This window comes from Astyanax mexicanus, chromosome 4 (genome assembly GCF_023375975.1).
Source record: "Astyanax mexicanus isolate ESR-SI-001 chromosome 4, AstMex3_surface, whole genome shotgun sequence".
NCBI lineage: Eukaryota > Metazoa > Chordata > Actinopteri > Characiformes > Acestrorhamphidae > Astyanax > Astyanax mexicanus.
Genome location: NC_064411.1, coordinates 6,592,066 through 6,615,476, shown reverse-complemented (window position 1 = coordinate 6,615,476; position 23,411 = coordinate 6,592,066). Strand labels below are relative to the sequence as shown.

General features: G+C 36.8%; 4 protein-coding genes across 8 annotated transcripts in view; 3 read left to right on the top strand and 1 right to left on the bottom strand.

Annotated features, from left to right (window-relative positions):
• Positions 1–23,411, top strand: part of LOC111188977 (NACHT, LRR and PYD domains-containing protein 12) — a 900,554-nt gene that overhangs the window by 402,273 nt on the left and 474,870 nt on the right. The window lies entirely within an intron of this gene.
• The window catches only part of LOC111196387 (NACHT, LRR and PYD domains-containing protein 12-like), a 798,826-nt gene that overhangs the window by 468,872 nt on the left and 306,543 nt on the right, over positions 1–23,411 (bottom strand). The gene's annotated exons all lie outside the window — the stretch shown is intronic.
• The window catches only part of LOC111196674 (gastrula zinc finger protein XlCGF49.1-like), a 238,905-nt gene that overhangs the window by 101,781 nt on the left and 113,713 nt on the right, over positions 1–23,411 (top strand). The window lies entirely within an intron of this gene.
• On the top strand, positions 15,006–20,263 carry LOC125801501 (uncharacterized). The gene is made up of 4 exons (XM_049478292.1): positions 15,006–15,279; positions 19,091–19,688; positions 19,779–19,954; positions 20,059–20,263. Exons 2-4 carry the CDS (start codon positions 19,184–19,186, stop codon positions 20,110–20,112), a joined length of 735 nt encoding a protein of 244 aa, XP_049334249.1. The 5' UTR covers positions 15,006–15,279; positions 19,091–19,183; the 3' UTR covers positions 20,113–20,263.

Sequence of the window (23,411 nt, the reverse complement as noted above, 5' to 3'; positions counted from 1 at the left end):
ATCTACAACCAGGGAATCCTGCAGGCCAACAAATAAGACAGCAGCTAGTTGAAAATATGTTTGGACTGTAACATGTTATGTTTCCTTTCTTTACTTAATTATTAAATGTCTCTATAATTTTCACTTTTGTTTTAAGAAACTTTTTCCTTTGTTTTTCTTGTTATGAATATATTATTAAAAGACACAATCTTGCCTACTGTATAGATATTTTTTTCAGCTGGGTACAAACAATGTAAATGTACCCTCAAAGGTCCGTAAGGCACAGGTGTGTACGTTAAAGCCATTTTAGAGCAACTCCCCAGTGACTGTTTGGTACCCTTTTTCAGAGAGTGCATATAGTACAGTGGGTGTAAAAAATATACTAAATCATAAAGGTTCACAGCACTAAGGTATCTTTACGCAAGAGATGCTTGCTTCAATAATTGACATATATATTTCCAAGACTGTAAAATACATTTGAGGTTGAAGACATACACTAAAAATGGCCAATTTTCTTACTTTTTCTAAATACATTTGAGTATTGCATTAATTTATTTGCCCTGGGCACACATGGGTAAAAGTGAAGTGACTTAATAAATGTAATAAACACAAACAGTACTAAAATAATTAGGTACATGTTCAAAACATTGACATCTTAAATCCTTGTGCAGCAATATTAATGATTTATCAGCTTTCTGAATCCTACCCTCCCATCGTCTGCACTTTGCGTCACTGATGACGCAATCACCAGGAACTAAGCTCCTAACGACAGGTCTGGAGCTGTAGTTGGAACGAAGCAGCTGAACCACGGTAGTTGCGAACATTCGCTGGAACTACGGTTTTGGGAAACACCTGAGTAGCTTAACTAAGGTTCGCACTATGCAAGTTACTAACGTGGTTACCTCCATAGTTCCAACCACGCTTTTGGGAAACACCTGCGTCGCAGCTGCATCGTCCAGACTATGTAAGTTGCTAACGTAGTTAGCAACTACGCTTTTGGGAAACGTACCCCTGATTGGCAGAGGAGAGCGTGTGGTGATCTTACAGCACACATGATTGGTCTGCAACTTTACTGCGCTGCAAAGCACGTAAACCATAAAGACAATAAACGTTCCGCCGCTTTAAATGAACACTGTCAGAATTAAATATATAAACTCACCTAAATTACCCTTTCTTACTTATGGCAAGGCATACTCAACTAAGCAAATCCACACTCTTTAAATATATAATTAGTTCTAAAGGCCACTGCAGTGCACCTGTAAATCAGTAAATTTTTTACCATTTTTTAACATTCATATCACGAAAAAGGTTCAACATATCAGGATTATAAAATATTTGTTATTAATTTATGAAGTTAGCGGTAACATGTATGATTCTGTGTTTAAAACACATGTTTAACTAGTGGTGGAGATCTCTGTGGGCTTGAACAAATGTAGGTATTTAAACATACGTGAAAACATAACGTGGAATTCTATAAATATCATCCCTGGATAAGAATCATTTTTCTGAACCAATAAAAAGGCATTGGAAAATGCACTGGTGCAGTTTGAGAGTACACTGTTGAGTAAAACACTTCCAAAAGTCTGAGCACTGATACGGTTTCTATCTTGTGTGAATGCACTGGTGTTTTTTGAGATGACGCTGTGTAGTAAAACTTTTCCCACAGTCTGAGCAGTAATACGGTTTCTCTCCTGTGTGAATGCGCTGGTGTGTTTTGAGATTACTCTGTAGATTAAAACTCTTTCCACAGTCTGAGCAGTAATATGGTTTCTCTCCTGTGTGAATGCGCTGGTGTATTTTGAGATGACTCTGTTGAGTAAAACATTTTCCACACTCTGAGCAGTAATATGGTTTCTCTCCTGTGTGAATGCGCTGGTGTATTTTGAGTTCACTTTGTGTAGTAAAACTTTTCCCACAGTCTGAGCAGTGAAATGGTTTCTCTCCTGTGTGAATACACTGGTGTATTTTAAGATGATTCTGGAGAGTAAAACTCTTTCCACAGTCGGAGCAGTAATACGGTTTCTCTCCTGTGTGAATGCGCTGGTGTATTTTGAGAGTACTCTGTAGAGTAAAACTCTTTCCACAGTCTGAGCAGTGAAATGGTTTCTCTCCTGTGTGAATGCGCTGGTGTATTTTGAGATTACTCTGTTGAGTAAAACTCTTTCCACAGTCGGAGCAGTGATACGGTTTCTCTCCTGTGTGAATGCGCTGGTGTATTTTGAGATCATTCTGTTGATTAAAACTTTTTCCACAGTCTGAGCAGTGATACGGTCTCTCTCCTGTGTGAATGCGCTGGTGTTTTTTGAGAGCACTCTGTTTAGTAAAACTCTTGACAGATTGCTGATGTTTCTCCATGTCGGGACTTGGCTTCTGTTAAATGTAGCAAACAATTTCTGGGTGTTCTGGAGATTCTTCAGGACGGCTTCTGCTTCACCGCTTTCAGCAGTTTAACACTGATCTTAGTTAAATATCCTGGTTGTTGGTAGGGATGAAAATCAGGAGAAACCTTGGAATATTCTGTAAAAAAAAAAAACAAAGAAAAATTGTATTATGTATTAAAATAAAAGCAGGTAAATTATCCAAAAATAATTACCTACATCAGTTACACTATATGGACAAAACTACTGGGACACCATATTGCCATAAAAGTTTCTGTACATTTATCCCACTCCAAGGCCCTGTCCACACGAAGCCGGATATTTTTAAAAGGTTTTTGTCTTGTCCACACAAGCAGCGTTTTTAGAAATATCTCCGTCCACATGGAAATGCCACAACACTTAAAAATGCTAAAATGTTTTCTCGTCAGTCCTCAGTAGCAACTTCTTATTTTTTTTTATTGTCCCAACAATTTTTTTCCGTTTGGGGCAAGGTCTGTACCTCTGGACAGGAGGATTGGAAAAAACTGCACACAGCACATTTCAGTTACCTCCACTGTGTTTACTAAAGTGAGAGTAAAATTAAATTAAGCTGTGAACGTTATTAATCCACACATCGCAGAGATATCAGAACCAATACAGGTGCTGTCCCTGTTTCAGGCTTTACGCTCACTGGTTTTATACTGATCACAACACACCTGATCCAAATAATCAACTAACTATCTGCCCTCGCTGAGGCAAGCTGAGTGATACAGCAGAATAGCATTAGTGTTACTCCAAAACCGCAGAGCTAACCCAGCTAACTGAAGAACCACTCAACGTAAAAATGCTTAATGTGGGGTTTCTTTCCACTGAAGCCTGTTATAAGGATGAATCTTAACGTGGCTTAATATAATTACTAAAACTAGGAGAAACGGGTTCCGGTTATGGCGTCTTAGTGAGAGGCTGCACGCACGTGAGGCTCGCTGCTGTATCTCTTAAATTAATCCTTAAATGTGACCAGTAGACACAGTTTTACTCCTTTTAAACACACGTACCTTTGCTGAACACCATGCCACCGAAAAACGCCAAATCAGGTCAACAACCAGGTAAAACGACACCACAAGACGGAGGAGCTAATGGAGCTAATGTAGCTATGGCTAATGCTAGCAAGGTAACGCTGGATTCTTCCACTGAAGACACTACACAAGAGGGACCCACAAATAGTGATATTCTCAAAGAAATTTGCTTGCTGAAAGAGGATATGAGCAAACAATCGATTGATATGTTGAAAGCAATTAGCGATATAAAAGCGGACATCCAGTCACACTCGCAAAGAATTGGGGAGACAGAACAATGAATTTCCCAAACAGAAGATGATGTGACCTCTCTTCAAGGCAAAGTGAAACAGTGGAGACGCTTGGCGACAGAATTACGGAACAAGAGGACAGGAGCAGACGTTCTAACCTAAGACTGGTTGGACTGCCTGAAAAAGCCGAGGGCTTTTGTGTGGTGGGGCTCACTTTAATCATATTGTTTTTGGTATTTTTTACATGGCCTGAATGTGAAAATAAGAAGGGGTTAACCTCATATGTCGCGTTTGATATTTTCAGTCACATTGGTTATGTCTGATAGCTTAGTTATAAATGTGTCTAGCTGGAACGTAACGACAAAATTGTCAAACTTAAACAAGTACTGGGTAGAATTAAGCAGATGAATACTTCAGTGTGCTTTCTACAAGAGACACACTTGGTAGATGTGAATAGAATCCGATCTAGGTGGTCAGGTCTTTTCCTCTAGTTTTACCTCTCATGCTAGGAGGGTCATAATATTGGTTCATAAATCAATCCCCTTTGAATTGAAAGATAAATATTTGGATCCATCTGGGAGATTTATTTTACTTAATGGTACTATAATCTCTACACCGGTTAATTTGGTATGTTTATATGCCCCCAATGGGGATGATCCTGCCTTTTACCAACATCTCTTCTTAACTATGTCAGCTTATAAAGGCCATTTCATAATTGGTGGAGATTTTAATTGTGTGATTAATCCAGCAATGGATCGTTCAAATAGTTCTGACACTTCCCATCAACAAGCCAGGAAAACTATTTCAAACTTTATGAAAGATCTCAATTTGGTGGAGATTTGGAGAAAACGTTATCCCAGTAAGACAGAGTATTCGTGCTTTTCTAGTACCTATAAAACATTCACGAATAGACTTCTTTCTTGTTTCCTCTGGTCTGATATCTATGGTCCAGAATTGTTTGTATGAAGCTATATTACTCTCGGACAATGCCCCAGTTATCTTATCAATTAAATTTCCAAATTTCTTTTCATCTCCAGTTCCCTTACGTTTCCAGGCTAAATGGCTGAAGTCTGACAAATTTGAGGAATTTCTTGAAGAGAAAATCATAGATTACTTTACTTTTAATACAGACCAGTGTTTCTGGACAAACTCCAATTCCCAACCTTATCAGAGGAAACTAGAAGTTCTCTGGATAAAAAGCTGACAATTCAAGAACTCTATGAGGCACACAACCACATGAATTCTGGTAAAGCTCCTGGCCTGGATGGCCTGCCAATTGAACTTTACAAGAGTTTTTCAAATAAGCTGTTACCCCACCTACTAGAAATGTATAATGAGTCTTATGACAAGGGCATTCTACCACCATCTTTAAGATTGGCATCTATTTGTCTTCTATTAAAACCAGGAAAGGCTCCAACAGAAATGGGCTCATACCGGCCCATATCCTTAATGTCATGTGACACCAAAATATTATGCAAAGCTCTGGCATGGAGGATTGAATTACATATTCCTAAGTTAATTATAAATTATCAAAATGGCTTTGTTCTTGGCCGTCAAGCCTTTCACAATACTAGACGATTATTAAATATATTATACGAAAAACAATTTGCCATGGACCATGCCTTTTTGTCATTAGATGCCGAAAAGGCATTTGATAGGATTGAATGGAGGTATCTTTTTGAGACCCTTAAGAGATTCAGCCTAGGAGATAAATATCTGAAATTGATTCAGTTATTATATACAGAGTCCACAGCCAGAGTTATAACAAACAGCCAGTTATCAAGACCTATAAACCTCTGTAGATCAACCAGACAGGGGTGCCCATTGTCCCCTCATTTATTCTTGTTTGCTATTGAGCCACTTGCTATGACAATACGCAGATCCCCTGAAATTACTGGTATTTCCATCGGAGGGATAGAGCACCGCCTGTCTCTTTTTGCAGATGATGTTATGTTTTTATCTAATTTAGAGAAGTCTGTCCAAGTTGGTCAAATTCTTAAGATATTTGGTGAATTATCAGGTTACAAAGTTAACCAAAAGAAAAGTTCTCTGCTATTACTGAACAGAAATAACCCTCCAATACAGACAACTTTTACATGTACCTCAGAAGGTTTTACTTATCTCGGAATTAAAATAAATCCGGATATAAAGAAGATGGTCTCTATTAATTATGATCCTTTAGTGCACAAGGTGGTGGACTCTTTAGAAAGATGGGGTAGGATGCCAATTTCGATGATAGGTCGCATTAATATTATTAAAATGTCTATTCTCCCAAAGTTCTTATATCTTTTACAGTATATTCCATTGCAAATTCCAGCATCTTTCTTTTCTTCCCTAAATAAAATATTCACCAAATTTATATGGAATACAACCCCTGGCAAAAAGTATGGAATCACCAGTCTTGGATGAGCACTCCTTCAGACATTTCATTCTGTAAAACAAACTCTGATCAAAAACATGATACAATAATAAGGTCATTCCAAAGTGCAACTTGTTGGCTTTCAGGAACACCCAAAAAATGAAGAAAAAACATTGTGGAAGTCAGTGAATGTTACTTTTATTGACCAACCACAGGGAAAAAAAATATGGAATCACTCAATTCTGAGGAAAAAAGTATGGAATCATGAAAAACAGATAAACAAAAGATGATTCAAAATACATCACTAGTATTTAGTTGCACCACCTTTGGCTTTTATAACGGCTTTCAGTCTCTGAGGCATGGACTTGATGAGTGACAAACAGTATTCTGCATCAATTTGGTGCCAACTCTCTTTGATAGCAGTTGCCAGATCAGCTTTGCAGGTCGGAGCCTTCTTGTGGACCATTTTTTTCAATTTCCACCACAGGTTTTCAATTGGGTTGAGATCTGGACTATTTGCAGGCCATGACATCGACTGAATGTGTCTTTCTCCAAGGAATGCCTTCACTGTTTTTGCCCTATGGCACGATGCATTGTCATCTTGGAAAATTATTTCATTATCTCCAAACATCTGTTCAATTGAAGGGATGAGAAAACTGTCCAAAATGTCAATGTAAACTTGTGCATTGATAGAAGAATTAACCACAGTCATCTCCCCAGTGCCTTTGCCTGACATGCAGCCCCATATCATCAAGGACTGTGGAAATTTGGTTGTTTTCTTCAGGCAGGCCTCTTCATAAATCTCACTGGAACGGCACCAAACAAAAGTTCCAGCATCATCACCTTGTCCAATGCAGATTCTTGACTCATCACTGAAGATAACTTTCATCCAGTCATCCACAGTCCATGATTGCCTCTCCTTAGCCCACTGCAGTCTTGTTCTTTTATGTTTAGGTGTCAATGATGGTTTTCTTTTAGCTTTCCTGTATTGAAATCCCATTTCCTTTAGGTGATTTCTTACAGTTCGGTCACATACATTGGCTCCAGCTTCTTCCCATTTATGCTTAATCTGTTTAGTTGTACTTTTTCGGTTTTCAAGACAAATGGCCTTAAGTTGCTTGTCTTGACGCTTTGATGTCTTTCTCGGTCTACCAGTACGCTTGGCTTTAACAACCATTCCATGCTGTTTGTATTTGGTCCATATCTTGGATACAGCTGACTGTGAACAGCCCACATCTTTAGCAACCATGCGTGAAGAGTTACCTTCTTCAAGAAGTCTCACAATCCTCTCTTTTGTTTCAAGAGACATTTCTCTTGTTGGAGACATGGTTCTTGCCACTCTAATTCGTCCAGCAGCCCTCCAAGGTGTCATGACTGCAGGTGTTTTTAACTGCAGACTAACGAGCAGATCTAATCTGAGGCAGGTGTCCATTTAGGGAAAGGAAATTGACTGGGTGTGTCCTTATTTTCTACCTTCAATTTGAGTGATTCCATACTTTTTTCCTCAGAATTGAGTGATTCCATATTTTTTTCCCTGTGGTTGGTCAATAAAAGTAACATTCACTGACTTCCACAATGTTTTTTCTTCATTTCTTTGGGTGTTCCTGAAAGCCAACAAGTTGCACTTTGGAATGACCTTATTTTTGTATCATGTTTTTGATCAGAGTTTGTTTTACAGAATGAAATGTCTGAAGGAGTGCTCATCCAAGACTGGTGATTCCATACTTTTTGCCAGGGGTTGTAGTAAGCGCCCCAGGTTACGTCTCTCTCTTCTCTATCTGCCCTATGACCGAGGGGGGCTTAGATTGCCTAATATCAAGCTGTACTATTGGGCAGCTCAACTTTGGACTGCTGCTTGTTATTTTTCCACTGTTGATTCACCGGCTTGGATCCACATTGAAAATAATACATTAAAGCTACCAATAACGTCTTATCTTTATTCGGCTGAAATTAAACAACTGCTAAAAGACACAAATAATCCTTTTCTCAAAAACACTATACTAGTTTGGCACCAGTCACATATGGCTTTGAATGAGGTGCCCAAGATCTCATATCTGTCACCTATTTGGGGAAATAATAGATTTTAACCAGGAAGAGCAGACATGGGGTTTAGAATTTGGTTGAATAAAAGCTTAAATAAAATTGGGGACTTATATAGTGGAGGAGTATTAATGTCTTTTGAACAATTGGTAAATAAATACAGTTTACCTAAGATTTTTTTTTAAAATACTTATAGAGTATTTAGACTACTCTCTTAAAATATACTGCAGAACCCCCGCTCTCTACTATAGAAAACATAGCCTTTCATCATCATCATCAGAGTAAAGGTCTGCTTTCTAAATTCTACAACTTTTTACTTCTAGCCTCAAAAGAAAGTAGTTCTTCATATTTACAAGCATGGAAAACTGATCTGCAAACAGAAATCTATAATGAAGATTGGAACAACTCGTGTCTGTTGGCACAAATGCAAACTATTAACACTAAGTTTTGACTGTTACAATACAAATGGTTATTCAGAACCTATATTACCTGTGTAAAACTTCACCATTTCAATTCATATATTCCTGATGACTGTATTAAATGTGGTACAGATAAGGGCACTCTTCTTCACTGCATGTAGCAATGTACAGAACCTCAGATATATTGGAAAGAGGTTATAACATTTATTTCTCGTGTAATTAAATGTGATATGCAAATGGATTGTAAACATTGTTTGCTGCTCATTTTTCCTGATGGTTTTGGAGAGACTGAAATAAGGAGAAAGCTTGTCAGTTTTTGCCTTTTACAGGCCAAGCATGTGATTGCGTTAAACTGGAAAAACACTGAGAGACCCAAAATAAACCAATGGATTAAACAAATGTCCAGCAACCTGGCATTGGAGAAACTGACCTATATAGCTAAAGGAAAGCTTGAGGACTTTGAAGACATGTGGTTACCCTTCTTGCAATTTGTAACAAAATTGTAACATGTACAGGATGTAAAGATGTAAAGTTTGTATCAATAGAAACAACAAGGAGTTGCGCAGGACAGAGTCCCCTCCCCATCGCTACGCTAATGCTAAACAAAAAGCAGACATGCGCAGACTCACAGAGTGACGTCAGCGTTTTCTGAAACCTCCGTTTTCCCCCGTCCACACGGCTCCGCTGGAGCGGAGTTTTCAAAAATCTCCCCTTGGAAGGCGTTTTCGAAAACCTCAGTTTTCAGTGACCGAATACAACGTTTTCATGTGGAAGAAAGGCCAAAACGGAGACAATTTTTTTTTTTAAATATCCTGGTTTGTGTGGACAGGGCCTTAATCCATAGACATTATAATATGTAGTTGTAGCTTGACTGCAGCTACAAAATTTATGTAGCAGAAACACGGTTGCTGTCCAGTACTGAATACAATGTTTAACTACTACGTTAGTATTTCACTTTACACTATAATACATTAATCCATACTTATACCACTCTAATATATTGACCTTTTTTATCATTATTAAATATGTTAAACTGCTCTAATAAAGGTGTCTGATTTTCTCTTATAAATATCTTCAGCTTTGTATTTTCTGACTTGCAGTATATCTCCATCCTTTACTTTCTATATTAAACTATTTAGAATGTAGCCTGACTGCCAGTCACACAGTGCAATTTGTTTATTATTAACAAGTTTTGTCAATAGTCATCAAATATTTTTTATATTTTATTAGTTTTTCAATATTTCACTTAGAATGAGATGTTCTGACCTGAAGCACAAAAAGCTAAAATTATAAGGACATAGACAAAACATTTACATTTTACATTAAATTGTAAAAGTTACCACAAATAATAATCAAAGACAAAGTTATCCAAATCAGTGCTTGACAAACCTGAGTTTTTACAATTATTGATAACAGTTCATTATTTTCCAACATATTATCTAACATTGATACGCACTCTTTAAAATCCCTTAAATATAAATATCTTAAAAAAAGGAACATTGGATAAGCAATGTGAATGTTATTGTGCTTTTAAACCAGAAAAACTGCAGCTTCATCGAATAAAAAGAGCATTTTGGTTAAAAGCATACAGCAACTGGACTGAGGGGTACATTAATTTTGGAGGTAAATTAAGGTTCTAGCCACCTTTAGCTAACCTAGCCAATGCTATCTAGATAACTAAGCTAAGCTAGCGGGCAATTCCAAACAATAAAATACTATTAGCAGCCTGAATGTCTTAAACACATTAAATTTGTGATAAGTTGTTGTTATATAGACTAAATGGTAGGATAATGTACAAGCTGTCTGTAATGGTTAATCCTTTCCTTTATAGTTAACTTTAGCTGTTAGGTGTGGTATTGGTAACAACACTGGGTCATTTTACAAGCTAATGTTGCTAATGCTAATGCTCCTGCCTCAGTGCTGAAAAAAACTGTAAATCTAAGTTTACTGTAAATAAACAGAAGCGCTTTAAACACCCAAATAAACAGTTTTCAGGAGAGAAATCTGTGTAGATTAACATCCAGCGCTCGCTTGCCTTGGAAAGAAAGAGAGAGAGAGAGAGAGTTTACCTTCTGAGGTTCAGCTGATTCTGCTCTTCCTCCGCTCCAGCTACAGACCCCGGAAGCTCAGCCTCATCCGGGTTATGTGGAGCCCCGCCCCCTCCCCCGCTATATCACATTATACCCCATCACCGCTAGAGGGAGCCCGCGAGGGAGTCCTCAATGCATGGAGCTGAATGGAGCTAAACAGCTAAAACTCTCATTTAAAACACTGTATAACTACTTCTCTGGGGTTTTCCTTTAATTTTACAAAGTAGAACAAAGTATTTCACTAAAAAAGAAAAGAAAACGTACCTCTATATTTTAATTTTCTAAAACTAATGTTTTTTATTCAGTAAAGTCACTAGCATTACTGCTACTGATGCTGGAGTTACAAATAGCTCATTTTAAAGGATTAAAACTGCAGTTTAAAAGCAGTTTTAATAATTACACATACACATAGTTACACATAGAGCCCACTTAAAATGATTTTAAAAGAGCTGAAACAGCTGATGTTATTCTGTGTTGAGAAAAAGAGTACAATTTTCAGTAAGAAAAAGTGAGATACATATGGAACAATTAAGCTAAATAATAGTTTATAAATGTTTAATACTTTTTATAATGAAAATTGTATATATATTTTACACATTTGTATATATTTCAGAGAGTCCGGTTTCTCTGGTGGTTTGAGAAGCTAGTAGCAGATTCTGAAATGGATGCTCCTTGCTCCTTTTTATAAAATATGTTAAATGACTTCCTGTAAGATTAGAGCGTTTCCTTGTATATTTTCTCTGTAATTTTACAGTAAAACTGTACTACAATACATGTTTTTTTCTGTTAGTAAACATTCCGAAAATGTAAAAAAACCTATAAAATACTGCATTTACATAGCAGTGTAATTATGTTATGTTAGAATTATTCAAGAAATATACAGCAGGAAAATGTCCAATTACATCGCTTATAAAATAAAAGAAGTAATTTTACTGTTACTTAAATCTTTAATTTCTCAATAAGCAGATTTATTCTATAAATGTGTATTACAAGAGAGAATAATTTTACAGTCTTTTATAGCTTGACATGCAGTGACTGAATAACTTACTGATCCATGCATTCCCCAAGAAGATGCAGATATAGACAGCACAATCTTTTCAGAAAGCCCTTTATTAGTAAGCTTTTTTTTAGTAAGTAAAACAAATGTCACCATACATACATTCATAGCTATTTAAAACCAAGGGAACATCATAAAAATTACTTGTTTTTAAAACCAGTACACACATAAAATCAAGACTAATGCCATCACATTTCCTTTTAAAACGTGATTTCCCCTTCCCCATGTATTCCTTTAAGCTCCATTGAAAAATAAAATAAATAAAACAATGTAAAATAAAATACATGGTAAACACATCTTGATGACCACAGGTTATGTATTTTATTTTTTTACAACATTGTCGTTGTTTTGTGTGTGTATTTGCGTGTTTTATGGAAATAAAAGATGGCTCGATCTGGACCTGAATGAAAACTTATTTGGGGACTAAAATCAGAACACAACAATAAAAGCAATAATAAAATTACAGCTTTTATAATTCATATTTTTCCTTCCATCGTCAACTGTCTTAGTGCCCAGAACCCCAAACGTTGCCTAACTTTCCCTATCGTCTCAGTCCAGTTACCCCGTCCACCACCCTCTCTGTCAAATTTTACTCCTAAAATCTTTATATCAGTTTCTTTAAAATTTAAATCCAGGTCAGTCTGTATGTTCCTCCCCGGTCCAAAGAGCTGGGCCTCGGACTTGCTCCTATTGAGCTTAGCGCCCGAGTCCCTTCCAAATCAGTCAGTCATATCCAATGCCCTTTGCACTGCTGTCATGTCAGAACATAAATGCGTAATATCATCCATAAAAAGCGAACAAGTCACCGTCAGTCTGCCTGGCAAGTCTAGTCCTTTAATCCATTTATCCTTTCTGTAGATCTGCACCAGCGGCTCTCTACATGCCACGTACAGAAGCAGAGATAAAGAGCACCTTTGGCGGATGCCAGAGTGTACACTGATCGCTTTTGTGTTTACACAAAAATTTGCTGCTGATGTCACTGAATAGCAGCCCCACCCACTGGGAACCCCATTTTTTGCAGTACCTGAAACAGGTACTCGTGCGAGACCCAATCGAAAGCTTTAGTAAAGTTTAAATTTAGAACCATCAGCCGAATGTTTCTGTCTCTCGCAAAACAGATGCCGTCTCGGACCAACACTAGGCTGTCCGTGATCTTCCTTCTGGGCACGGAGCATGCTTGATCCGGGTGGATCACCTCCTCTAAAACCACCGACATTCGTCTGGATAAAATCTTGCTAAAAAATTTACAATCAAACTTTAAAAGTTTGATAGGTATCCAATTCTTCAAGTCTGTCTTGTCTCCCTTTTTGTAAAGTAAGGTAACTATCCCTCACCTGAAGCTGTCTGTGAGTCGGCCCAATTATTCAAATTCATTAAAAAGAGTCAGTATGTCAGTAGCTAAAATGTCCCAAAAGGTAAAATAAAATTCCTCTGGGAGTTCATCCTTTCCCAGGCATCTTTCCTTTTTTAAAACCTTTAAGAAATTTTAATGCGTCAACTCCTGTAAAATCCACTATTAAAACTTCCTGACTATTTATTGTTTAATCTACAATTTAAAAAAATCTATTGTTTCTTTCCTGGTTGTTTTTTCATTGTAAAAGTTTTTGTAAAAGAACTCAATTTCTAAAAATTCCCCTCTGTATTACTTCTCTCCCTCCCGTTTGTTATTATTTTTGTTATCTCCCCAGCCCCCCGTAAGATTTTCTTAAATTTTGACCAGTGTTAACTTTTTTTCAGTACAAAATTGTTTGAATATCTATGGTGACCATCACAAAGTGAAGCATTGAATATTTAATACAAGGAGTAAGTGCTTCTCTTTAGGGTAGTCGAAATGGTACTATTGATCAATTAAGTGAAAGCTTTTTCAGCAATCAAAGATTATTATTCAATTTTAAATTAAATAAGAAAAACGTAATTTCATTATATTATAATATTATATATCAATAGAACTAAGCATATTAAGAATAATTTGTAAACATAGGGTTTCTTGGTGTAAAACACTCTTACATACTGAAATAATCCTGAAGATTTTTTAGTTCTAATGGATCTTTGTGTCGAATAACGTGTTGAAGTGACTCAAGCAACCAGAGGTGTTTGTCTTAAATTTCTAAACAGAACCAGATATAATCTGGCCCAAATAGTCTCAACATCAGTAACTTCTTACTTAACTGTAAACAAAAACATTTCAAAATTGGCTAATATTTTGTAGTAGAATGAGAATGCTTGCTGAACTCATTTAGGAAAAGTTTTAAAAATATTCAGCCTAATTTGCATGTGAATTTTCAAATTCTTTTACAAGTGTGAAGTACCCTTCTATACAGAAATCAGGATGGTCCATTGTGATGTCAGAGATTGATTTTACAGGGAGGAGCTGTGAATGACCTCAATTTATGGAAAGCTTTCAGAATACATAAATAGTAAGACTTTAGACAATGTAACCATAATATTTTAAATTAAATTTAGATTTAAAAAAGTATCTACTGGAATCAATGTCACAATTGGTGCTCTAACAACAGCACTGACCTTTCCATAGTAATTAGTAAGTGTTATTTGTTGGGGTAGTTTTAAGTGACACAAGCAACCAGAGGTGTTTGTCTTATATTTCTACACAGAACCTGATTTAATTTGGCCCAAATAGTCTAAACATCAGTAACTTCTTCCTTTAATATGTAAAAAAAATTGTGTCAAATTGGCGAATATTTTGTAGCAGAATGAGAATGCCTGCTGGACTCATTTTGGAAAAGTTTAAAGTTGATCAAATCACTTGCATCCTAGCACTTGTGCGACCCTAAAACGCTATTTCTGTTATTTAATAGAAGTTGTGCTAGCCATATCATATGATGCCACATAAACATTAAATTCAGAAAACACATTCACAAAAATCTGTATTAAATTTAGAAAATATCTTATATCTATGAGAACACTTCTGACATTACTTTAAACACACCTTCTCCTTTTCAATGCGTTTTCTTTATTGTTATGACTATGTACACTGTAGATTCTCACTGAAGGCATCAAAACTATGAATGAACACGTGGAGTTATGGGTCACAAAGACACTGATAAAGTGGATAAATGGAGAATGCAAATTATAATAATTTATAATTACATATATTATATATATTTTAGTATTAAAAAAAAATCAAAACAAAAACTCTTTCAAATAAATAGTTTTTATTTATTTCACAAGAGAAATAAAAATTGGCGCTAAAAAGCGGCCAATCAGACTTCTTTAGAGAGTTCAGCGCGCTGAAAGCGGCCAATCAGAATTCTCAGAGGGTCCAACGCACAAAATAGCAGGCAATTATATTCCTGTAAGAGACGGAGGCGGGTCATGTTTTGGAAAGGGGGCGTTAACTCTGGTTGTGTTAACTCAGAAAAACTTCTCTGAGACGGAGATGGAGAGAGCTTCTGAACAGACTGTTTCAGCTCGTAATATTAAGAACACTAACACTAGAAATCTCCAGAACTCAGCGTTTTTAATCAGAAACAATCAGTAAAGAGCTGAGTGCTGCTGAACCTGTGGATCTACCGTGTGGAGTAAGGGAGGAAAGTTCTCTGACTGTGAGCTGCCCAAACGCTCCTGTTTAGCCCTGGGGAACCTGAAGGTGGACGGAGAACTCTGCTTCAAACTGCGTCTAAAATATGGTGTAAGAACACCGGGAGAGATTCGGTGAGTGTTAAAACACAGAAAAGTGTGTTTTTAGACTGAAATAGCCAAGAGTAAATAGAGCTGTAAAATAGCGCTAATTAGCTTAGCGGCTAACGCCACTCACTGTGCTAAGCTAATGCCGTTGAGTGCATTACAAACAGCTAAGCTAATACTGCTAAATAATCTGTGGGAGAAGCTGTATTAATGTTTATGAACAACTGTGAGGAAAATAGCACTTACTAAACTGTATTCAGAGTATTTGGGTATTGTTTTTATAATAATGCTGCTGAATGTAAAGCTATTGCTCAGCCACAGACGAGGCTGAAGTTGGTTTGATATTCGCAGCTCCAGATTCGTTTGGCTCGATATTCGCAGCCTCGTATTCCCCGGCTGAAGTTGGTTTGATATTCGCAGCTGCCGCTTCACTGAAGCACCGTGAACTAAAGGGAGCGTTCACAAACACCCGCTGTTTATATTAAACACCTCACAGATCAACACTGAAGGAGATAGAATGAAGAAAAGCAGTACATCTGTTTATTAACAATGTAAATATACAATATCGTATTAAATGTAATTTTGTATATTGAAAAATATTTATTTTAATTACTGAATTTATAATTATATATTACAATAAATAATTAAATATATATTTAATAAAATTATATTTTAAAAGCCATTGCGCTCAAAAAATATGAGGCAGATGTTCAAGTGTGATTTTGAAGAACTTTTTCATGTTGGGCCAGACCAAATACACATGATCTGAAGAGTACTAGTCTTCTTCTTTAAGGAAAACCTGGAATTAGCCTGTCCCGAGCTGATTTTATACTTTAAATTTAACTGGCAACATGGCCTACCGATCCATAATGCACAAAAAAATTTAATATAAAGCTGATGTTCTAGTGTGATTTTTGAAGGACTTTTTAATCTTGGGCCAGACCAAATACACATGATCTGAAGAGAGCTAGTCTTCTACTTTAAGGAAAACCTGGAATTAGCCTGGCCCGAGCTGATTTTATACTTTAAAATGAATTGGCAACATGACATGAAAGCCATTTTGCACAGAAATAATGAATGTAAAGCATTGATTTTGAGAATACCAGAACACTTCATCTCATGTGTATTTGGTCTGAAAAAAAAAGTCCAAAATCATACTGGAATATCAGCTTTAAATAATATTTTTTTTGTGCTGCCATGTTGCCAATTAATTGTGCAGTCTAAAATCAGCTCGGGCCAGGCTAATTCCAGGTTTTCCTTAAAGTAGAAGACTAGTACTCTTCAGATCATGTGTATTTGTTCTGGCCCAAGATGAAAAAGTCCTTCAAAATCACACTGGAACATCAGCTTTGCATAAAAAAATTGTGCTTTATGGATCGGTATTCCATGTTGCCAGTTCATTTTAAAGTATAAAATCAGCTCGGGCCAGGCTAATTCCAGGTTTTCCTCTGGCCCAAGATTAAAAAGTCCTTCAAAATCACACTAGAACATCAGCTTTATATTAATTTTTTTTGTGCATTATGGATCGTTATTCCATGTTGCCAGTTCATTTTAAAGTATAAAATCAGCTCGGGCCAGGCTAATTCCAGGTTTTCCTTAAAGTAGAAGACTAGTTCTCTTCAGATCATGTGTATTTGTTCTGGCCCAAGATTAAAAAGTCCTTCAAAATCACACTTGAACATCTGCCTCATATTTTTTGAGTGCAATGGTTTATAAAATTTAATTTTATTAAATATATATTTAATTATTTATTGTAATATATATATATATATATATATATATATATATATATATATATATATATAAAATATATATAAATTCAGTAATTAAAATAAATATTTTTCAATATACAAAATTACATTTAATACGATATTGTATATTTACATTGTTAATAAACAGATGTACTGCTTTTCTTCATTCTATCTCCTTCAGTGTTGATCTGTGAGGTGTTTAATATAAACAGCGGGTGTTTGTGAACGCTCCCTTCAGTTCACGGTGGTTCAGTGAAGCGGCAGCTGCGAATATCAAACCAACTTCAGCCGGGGAATACGAGGCTGCGAATATCGAGCCAAACGAATCTGGAGCTGCGAATATCAAACCAACTTCAGCCTCGTCAGCCACGGACATGTGACTGTAATTGTGTGAACAGTAGAGATGATACGAGTTACTCAGACACTGTTTTCATGTAACTTAAACAGGTAAGTTTTTTTTCTTGATAATTGAGTGGATTGAACTTTTGATATAACAGAACATGAGAAGTAAAATTTATTTTATTTGAAGATTTGAGATCTGAAAAGAAGGGAAAAGTTTATTGGTTACTGACGTATTTATTTTGACATTTGATTTATTGATTGTTATTGTTCTTTTGTAACAGTTAAATGTGTGTTTTTGGTTTAATTGATCTAAATATTTAATCTGAAGGATTCTTAAATAGGTAATACATTTCTAACTCTAAAACTAAACTAAGAAAAGACTAAGACTAGAATAAGTGTAATAATGAAAGGGAACCTAGAAAAGAAGAAATAATTAGTTAGTTAATAAAATAACTGTAAATAGTCTGTAATTAATTGTAATAGTTAATACTTCCCAAGGTTAAATAAATAAATCTAGGGAAAAAAAGAAATGGGTGTTTAGGTTTGATTGATACTTTCACTGAAAGGTTAAAGTTGGAACTGAAAGTGAATATTTACCTGTGGTTTGGTCATTAAGATTTTTTTTTTCTGGGGAAAATTGTACTTTGTGACAACTGCATTTTTAATAACATTTAATACATTTATTTAATGTACTTTGCTCCCAGAACGAACCTAACTGGTCCATTATTATGGTCCATATTGTTAATTTGTGTAACCTTAGTGTACATGTGTCACACGTTCCTGTCTAAAGTGCTACACACACTCTTTGCATTCTCTCAATGAGCTTCAAGAGGTGGTCACCTGAAATGGTTTTCCAACAGTCTTGAAGGAGCTCCCAGAGGTGTTTAGCACTTGTTACTCCTTTGCCTTCACTCTGTGGTCCAGCTTGCCCCAAACCATCTGATTGGGTTCAGGTCTGGTGACTGTGGAGGCCAGGTCATTTTTTGTTAAAGTACAAAACTCCACATGTGTTCATTCATAGTTTTGATGCTTTCAGTGAGAGTCAACAATGTAAATAGAAAATAAAGAATAAAGGTGAGAAGGTGTGTCCAAACTTTTGGCCTGTACTGTATATTTAAAAAAAATATTGTTATTGCGCAAAAGGGAAAGTGATATCAGAGAGCAGAAGGAGGTTTAGCAAGGCACAGCTAATGGCTCAACTGCGCCCTGTTATTCCTTAAAAAACGAGAATTAGCTTATAACGCTCAATCCACCTTCTTTCCAGAAATCGGCACATTTTTGGTTAGAGGACACAATGAGGCACCAGCAGTGCCCTATTTGCCACGTCACATACTCGAATCTTCCTAAGCATCTGACGGGATTCCACAACGTGGCGAATCCCAAAGAGAAGGCCCTGCTCATGAGCCTCTCCAGCGGACGGTAATTACTACTTATAAACATAACAGAATAGCAACTTTTATTCTTAATACCCGACTACTTGTAAAAAATGTTATTTAAACATATTTTTATATAGAATTGCATAAACTAAAATATATTATTAATATTTAGCGTGAAGGGGTCGTTCCGATGTGAAGAGCCTCAATGCGGGAAAACGGTTAAAAGGCTCGACAGGCATTACGCAGAATGCCACATTGATAAAACGGTATGTGAAACAAATTGTTCGCTTTTTATTACAAGATGTTAGTAATACTTTTAGTAATAATACTTATTAGATAATGTTTTTTATGTGTTTACGTGTTTTATAGCCCGATGAAGCTAAGAGCATAGTCACAAGGTGCAAAAAACTATACATCCTGGAGCAGCTAGGAAAACTGAGGGAAACCCATCCCCAGGTGCTGATGGTCAGCGTGCTGGATTTGGGCGGCAGGCAGACCACCCAGGATGACCAATGGACCCCACCACCCCCCGACGCACCAGCAGCGGCGGACCCAGCCTGCAGCCAGGGACATCAACGTTCCTCCCATCTGCAAGTGGGATGCCTGGGACTTCTGGGGAATTCCCGACTGAAAGCGGAAGTCCTGGGGAGGTCCATAGACATCCCACCCGACACTGAACTACCTGGAATGTCCACAGATATCAAACCAGAGCCAGTGCTGGTGGAGACCACCCAGGACCTCACACCCAACTGCTCAAACACAGACTGCCAGCGGCTTCTGAGAGAAAATCAGGAGCTCAAGGCACGTCTGGGTTTGGGGAAGGGAGAATGCCCCAGGCAGGACTGCCAGCATAAAAGCCAGGAGCTCTCCAGGATAGCGCAGCTCTACATGGCAAGCCCCCAGAAGAAGCTCCGAAATAAATTTTCCAGAAAGGATGATTTTGAAACTGAGCATACCCCAAAATATGGTACATGCATCTATTATCATTTTTCATATTAAAGGCAAAAATGTTTTCCAATTTTAACTATTTTATTCATGTAAACATTATGTTTTACAGAACAAGTCCTACAAGACTTTTTTTGTCTTCTGTGTCGGGGCCAATCCTTCAAGCAAAGTGAAAGACAACGGCAATACCTGCCGGAGCCACGTCCGCAGGTTTCTTTTGTTTGCAGGAGAGGGCAAGCTCCTGAAGGGGGACTTTTCCTTTTTAGCCAACTCAACAAAGATTGCAGAGTAAGTATTAAAAATTATACTTATCCAGTTATCCAACTGTGTTTTTTTTTTAAATTAACACTTTGTTTGTGTTTGTATTTTGTTCTATGTTCTATTGTTTACAGGTGGGTGGAGGTTCTGAAAACAGACCGAATGAAACCCACGACCATAAGAATTAATCTAGTAAACATCTGCAAGTTCATCAGTTTCCTAAACGACCTGCCTGCAACCCAAACAAAACTCAGCGGGAGGGACTTCCAAAGGATCCATGCACAGATAAAGGCGCGTCTGAAGGATTTACAGAAGGACGTCACTGTACATAGTCAAAAGATCAGAAAGGAGAACAAAAGTAAGTATATACTGATTTACTTATCTTTATTTTTATTCTTTATCTAAACAATTTAGCAATTATTTATCTTTTTTCTGTGTGTGTGCTTTATTATTCAGGAAAAATCATCCCCCAAAAAGTCAAAAAGGCCCTCAGGAAGAAGGTTCGAGAAATAAAGCCGAAAGAACTGCGTAATGTTAGAAATATGCTTTAAAATTTTTACTATAACCAATAAATTTACTATAATGAATACTAATCAAGCTAATGTAGTATACATTGGCGTAGGAACCTGGGGGAGAATATTAGAAACAGGTGGATTTGTCCCCCCCAAAAATGATAGTTTCGCTCAGATCAGATTTATGGCTGTGAACCTCTAAACGCCAATCATGGAGCTGGTTCAGGGAGAAAGTTCCGCCTCTCAGGAGAGAGCCAATTAGCTTGCTTGTTTTGCAGAGCTCGGAGGAGAGTGTGCTGGTGGGGGGAAACACTCCCCCTCGCTGTGAGTTTTAGCAGCAGCTGATATTAAAACTAATCTGGATATACAGAGATTTTTCTAAAAGAAAGGTAACAGAGCTAACAATGTAAACTGTGATGAGCTTGTTTCTGATAACTGGTTAAAAAGACGCGTCTCTGAATCAAAACGCACAGATCAAATCCTCAGTGCACTTAATAAAATACAGCTTGTGAGTTAGTCAGCTTAATTTAGGAATTAGATAGATAGGGTGTCAGGGTTTAAGGAAAAAAATATATATGTAATGTTCAGCTTGCCCAGGTATACCTAATCAGCTAATCACTTTTTCTTTTTCAAATTGTGTTCATTAATTTAGGATTGCAGGACCTACTGTCAGCTATAATGAACAAAACAACTAGTTAGCTAGAAGATGGGTGTAGTGGATAGCCCGAATTTAGTAAAATATTTTGTCGGTAGTTTAAAGCAGTTTTTTTTTTAACCCTGGTCACTACCTTGGGTGCTACCCACAAATAATAATAATAATAATAATAATAATAATAATAATAATAATAATAATAATAATAATTATAATAATGTCCCCTTCTACACAACAAAAACACAGAAAGTTAATAATAATGACGAACAACAAAAATAATATAAAAATTACCTTGACTGTAGTTTGGGAGGTTGAGTTAAATTTACCCTCCTGCACCTTCATCTTAAGATGCGTGAGGATAATTGGCTGTCCCAATCATATTCCCTCTGTGGCCGACTCCCTCCACAGAGTGACATCATACTGTTGGTCTGCACACTGCAATGAGATGTCCTGCACCGGCACAGACCCATCTTTCGTTGTTTTTAATTGAGTTGCACTCAACTAAAACATAAAAAACACAACTGAAACTTAGTGGAATAATGAATTACTCATTACTATTCATTATTACTCAGTGTAATTTATCTAGTTTAAAATTACAATTGTAGTATTTTCATTAGGTCAGTTTTAGTTTTTGCTGAGCAAAAAGGCAGAAATGATGCAGTTCTAGCATACAGTCAGTAACAGATACTGTAAATACTAAATGCAACTTAAGAATATTTTTTAGTTGGAGGATCCTTGCTTAGAACTTAGAACTCCAGGCCAATATTTTATAAACGTATATTCCTTTAAAAATTACAAAAACATTATTGGAGACAATCAGTGATTTTAAAGTATTGAATTATTGTCCACAGATTTAAGTATTGTCGCACTGTCACTAACATATGGGACTTACTCTAATGATGTTGCCCTCCACTGTGTAGAACTGTTCACCATTCCCTGGCTCCTCAAACTTAACGGAGAGGTAGCAGACAGCGCGGTCGCACCATGCCTCTAAGTCAGTGGTCACAGGAAGACTTGCAGATTTAAACTACAGTAGAAGAGGTGAAGAATAGCTTCATCTCCCCATAGCGAGTAGTTAGATTGAAATTCTTAATAATGTAGGACTGTCCATCAATTAATGAACAATCCATTTTTCAGATGGGCGACAATACATTGTTGCCCATCAGAGAGCGCACACGTAGCCACTTACTTAGTTGCAGTAGCTACAACCGCGCCATCCACCACCTGCCAACCCTCTGCCCGGGGCACCAGGACTTTGGTTATGCACTTCACCCGGATGGGAGACACCTTCTTGTAGGGCGTCGGCAGCCGTGAAAACATTCTGTGTAAAGAAAAGAACACAAACTGTCATGGTGTGCACCGAATACAGACACTTGCGGATACAGTTAAAATGGGTTGTTTATTAAATCACTGGGCAGAGAAAAGGGTAGTTGTACAAAACAAATCAGATCACCAGTAAACAGAATCCACATACGAATAACCATATACCATAAACAGTCCAGAGTTCAAACACGAGGAAGCCAGCATCAAAGAAAATCCAATTATCGGAAACGTTAAACAGTCCAGGTCAAACGCAGTAAATCCACAATCGGAGGTACAGGCAGAAATCGGCGTCGAAAAAACAAAGAGCAAGGTCATACACGAAAAAAACAAATACAGAGTAGAAAATGTTTTGTAAAGTGGTAGAAACCAGGCAATATGCGGAACCTGTGTGAAGGTGAAGCGTTCTTAAATACCCTGAGGTAATCACGTGAGTAGGTGTGTGATGTCAGAGTGTGATGCGTTCTGGGTAGTGTAGTTGTTAGACTGCAAACCTCCGTTGGAGCTCAGTGTGGAAGGAACAAAATTGCCTACAGACAGACGTGACACAAACATACAAAATAACATGTTTATACTATTTTTATTCATTATGTTTCCCGAAATGTATTGTATTACCCATGATTCAACAATCCATATGCAAAAATGTTATTTGTTGATTGATTGGAAGAACAAACCATAATATTAAACTGTTTTGGAAATAAGTGGGGCTATTTTGCTGTTATTGTTCTGTGTATATAACGCTTAGCACTGATTAAATATAACATAATAAAAAATAATATAAAATTATCTAAATATAATTTTTTTAATTGCTTGGTAGAGATGCGTGTCGTTGTTTCCACCCAGACAGTTTAAAATGGGGACACAAGTGCTGCTAATTAAGAAGGCCTCAATCAATGGGGGTGAATGATGAATTAAAAATAGTCACTATCTACATGGCCAGGGCATTCCATTGATTTTGGAAAGTATTTTGTAAAATTACATTTTTCTACATCTAATTAGTTGT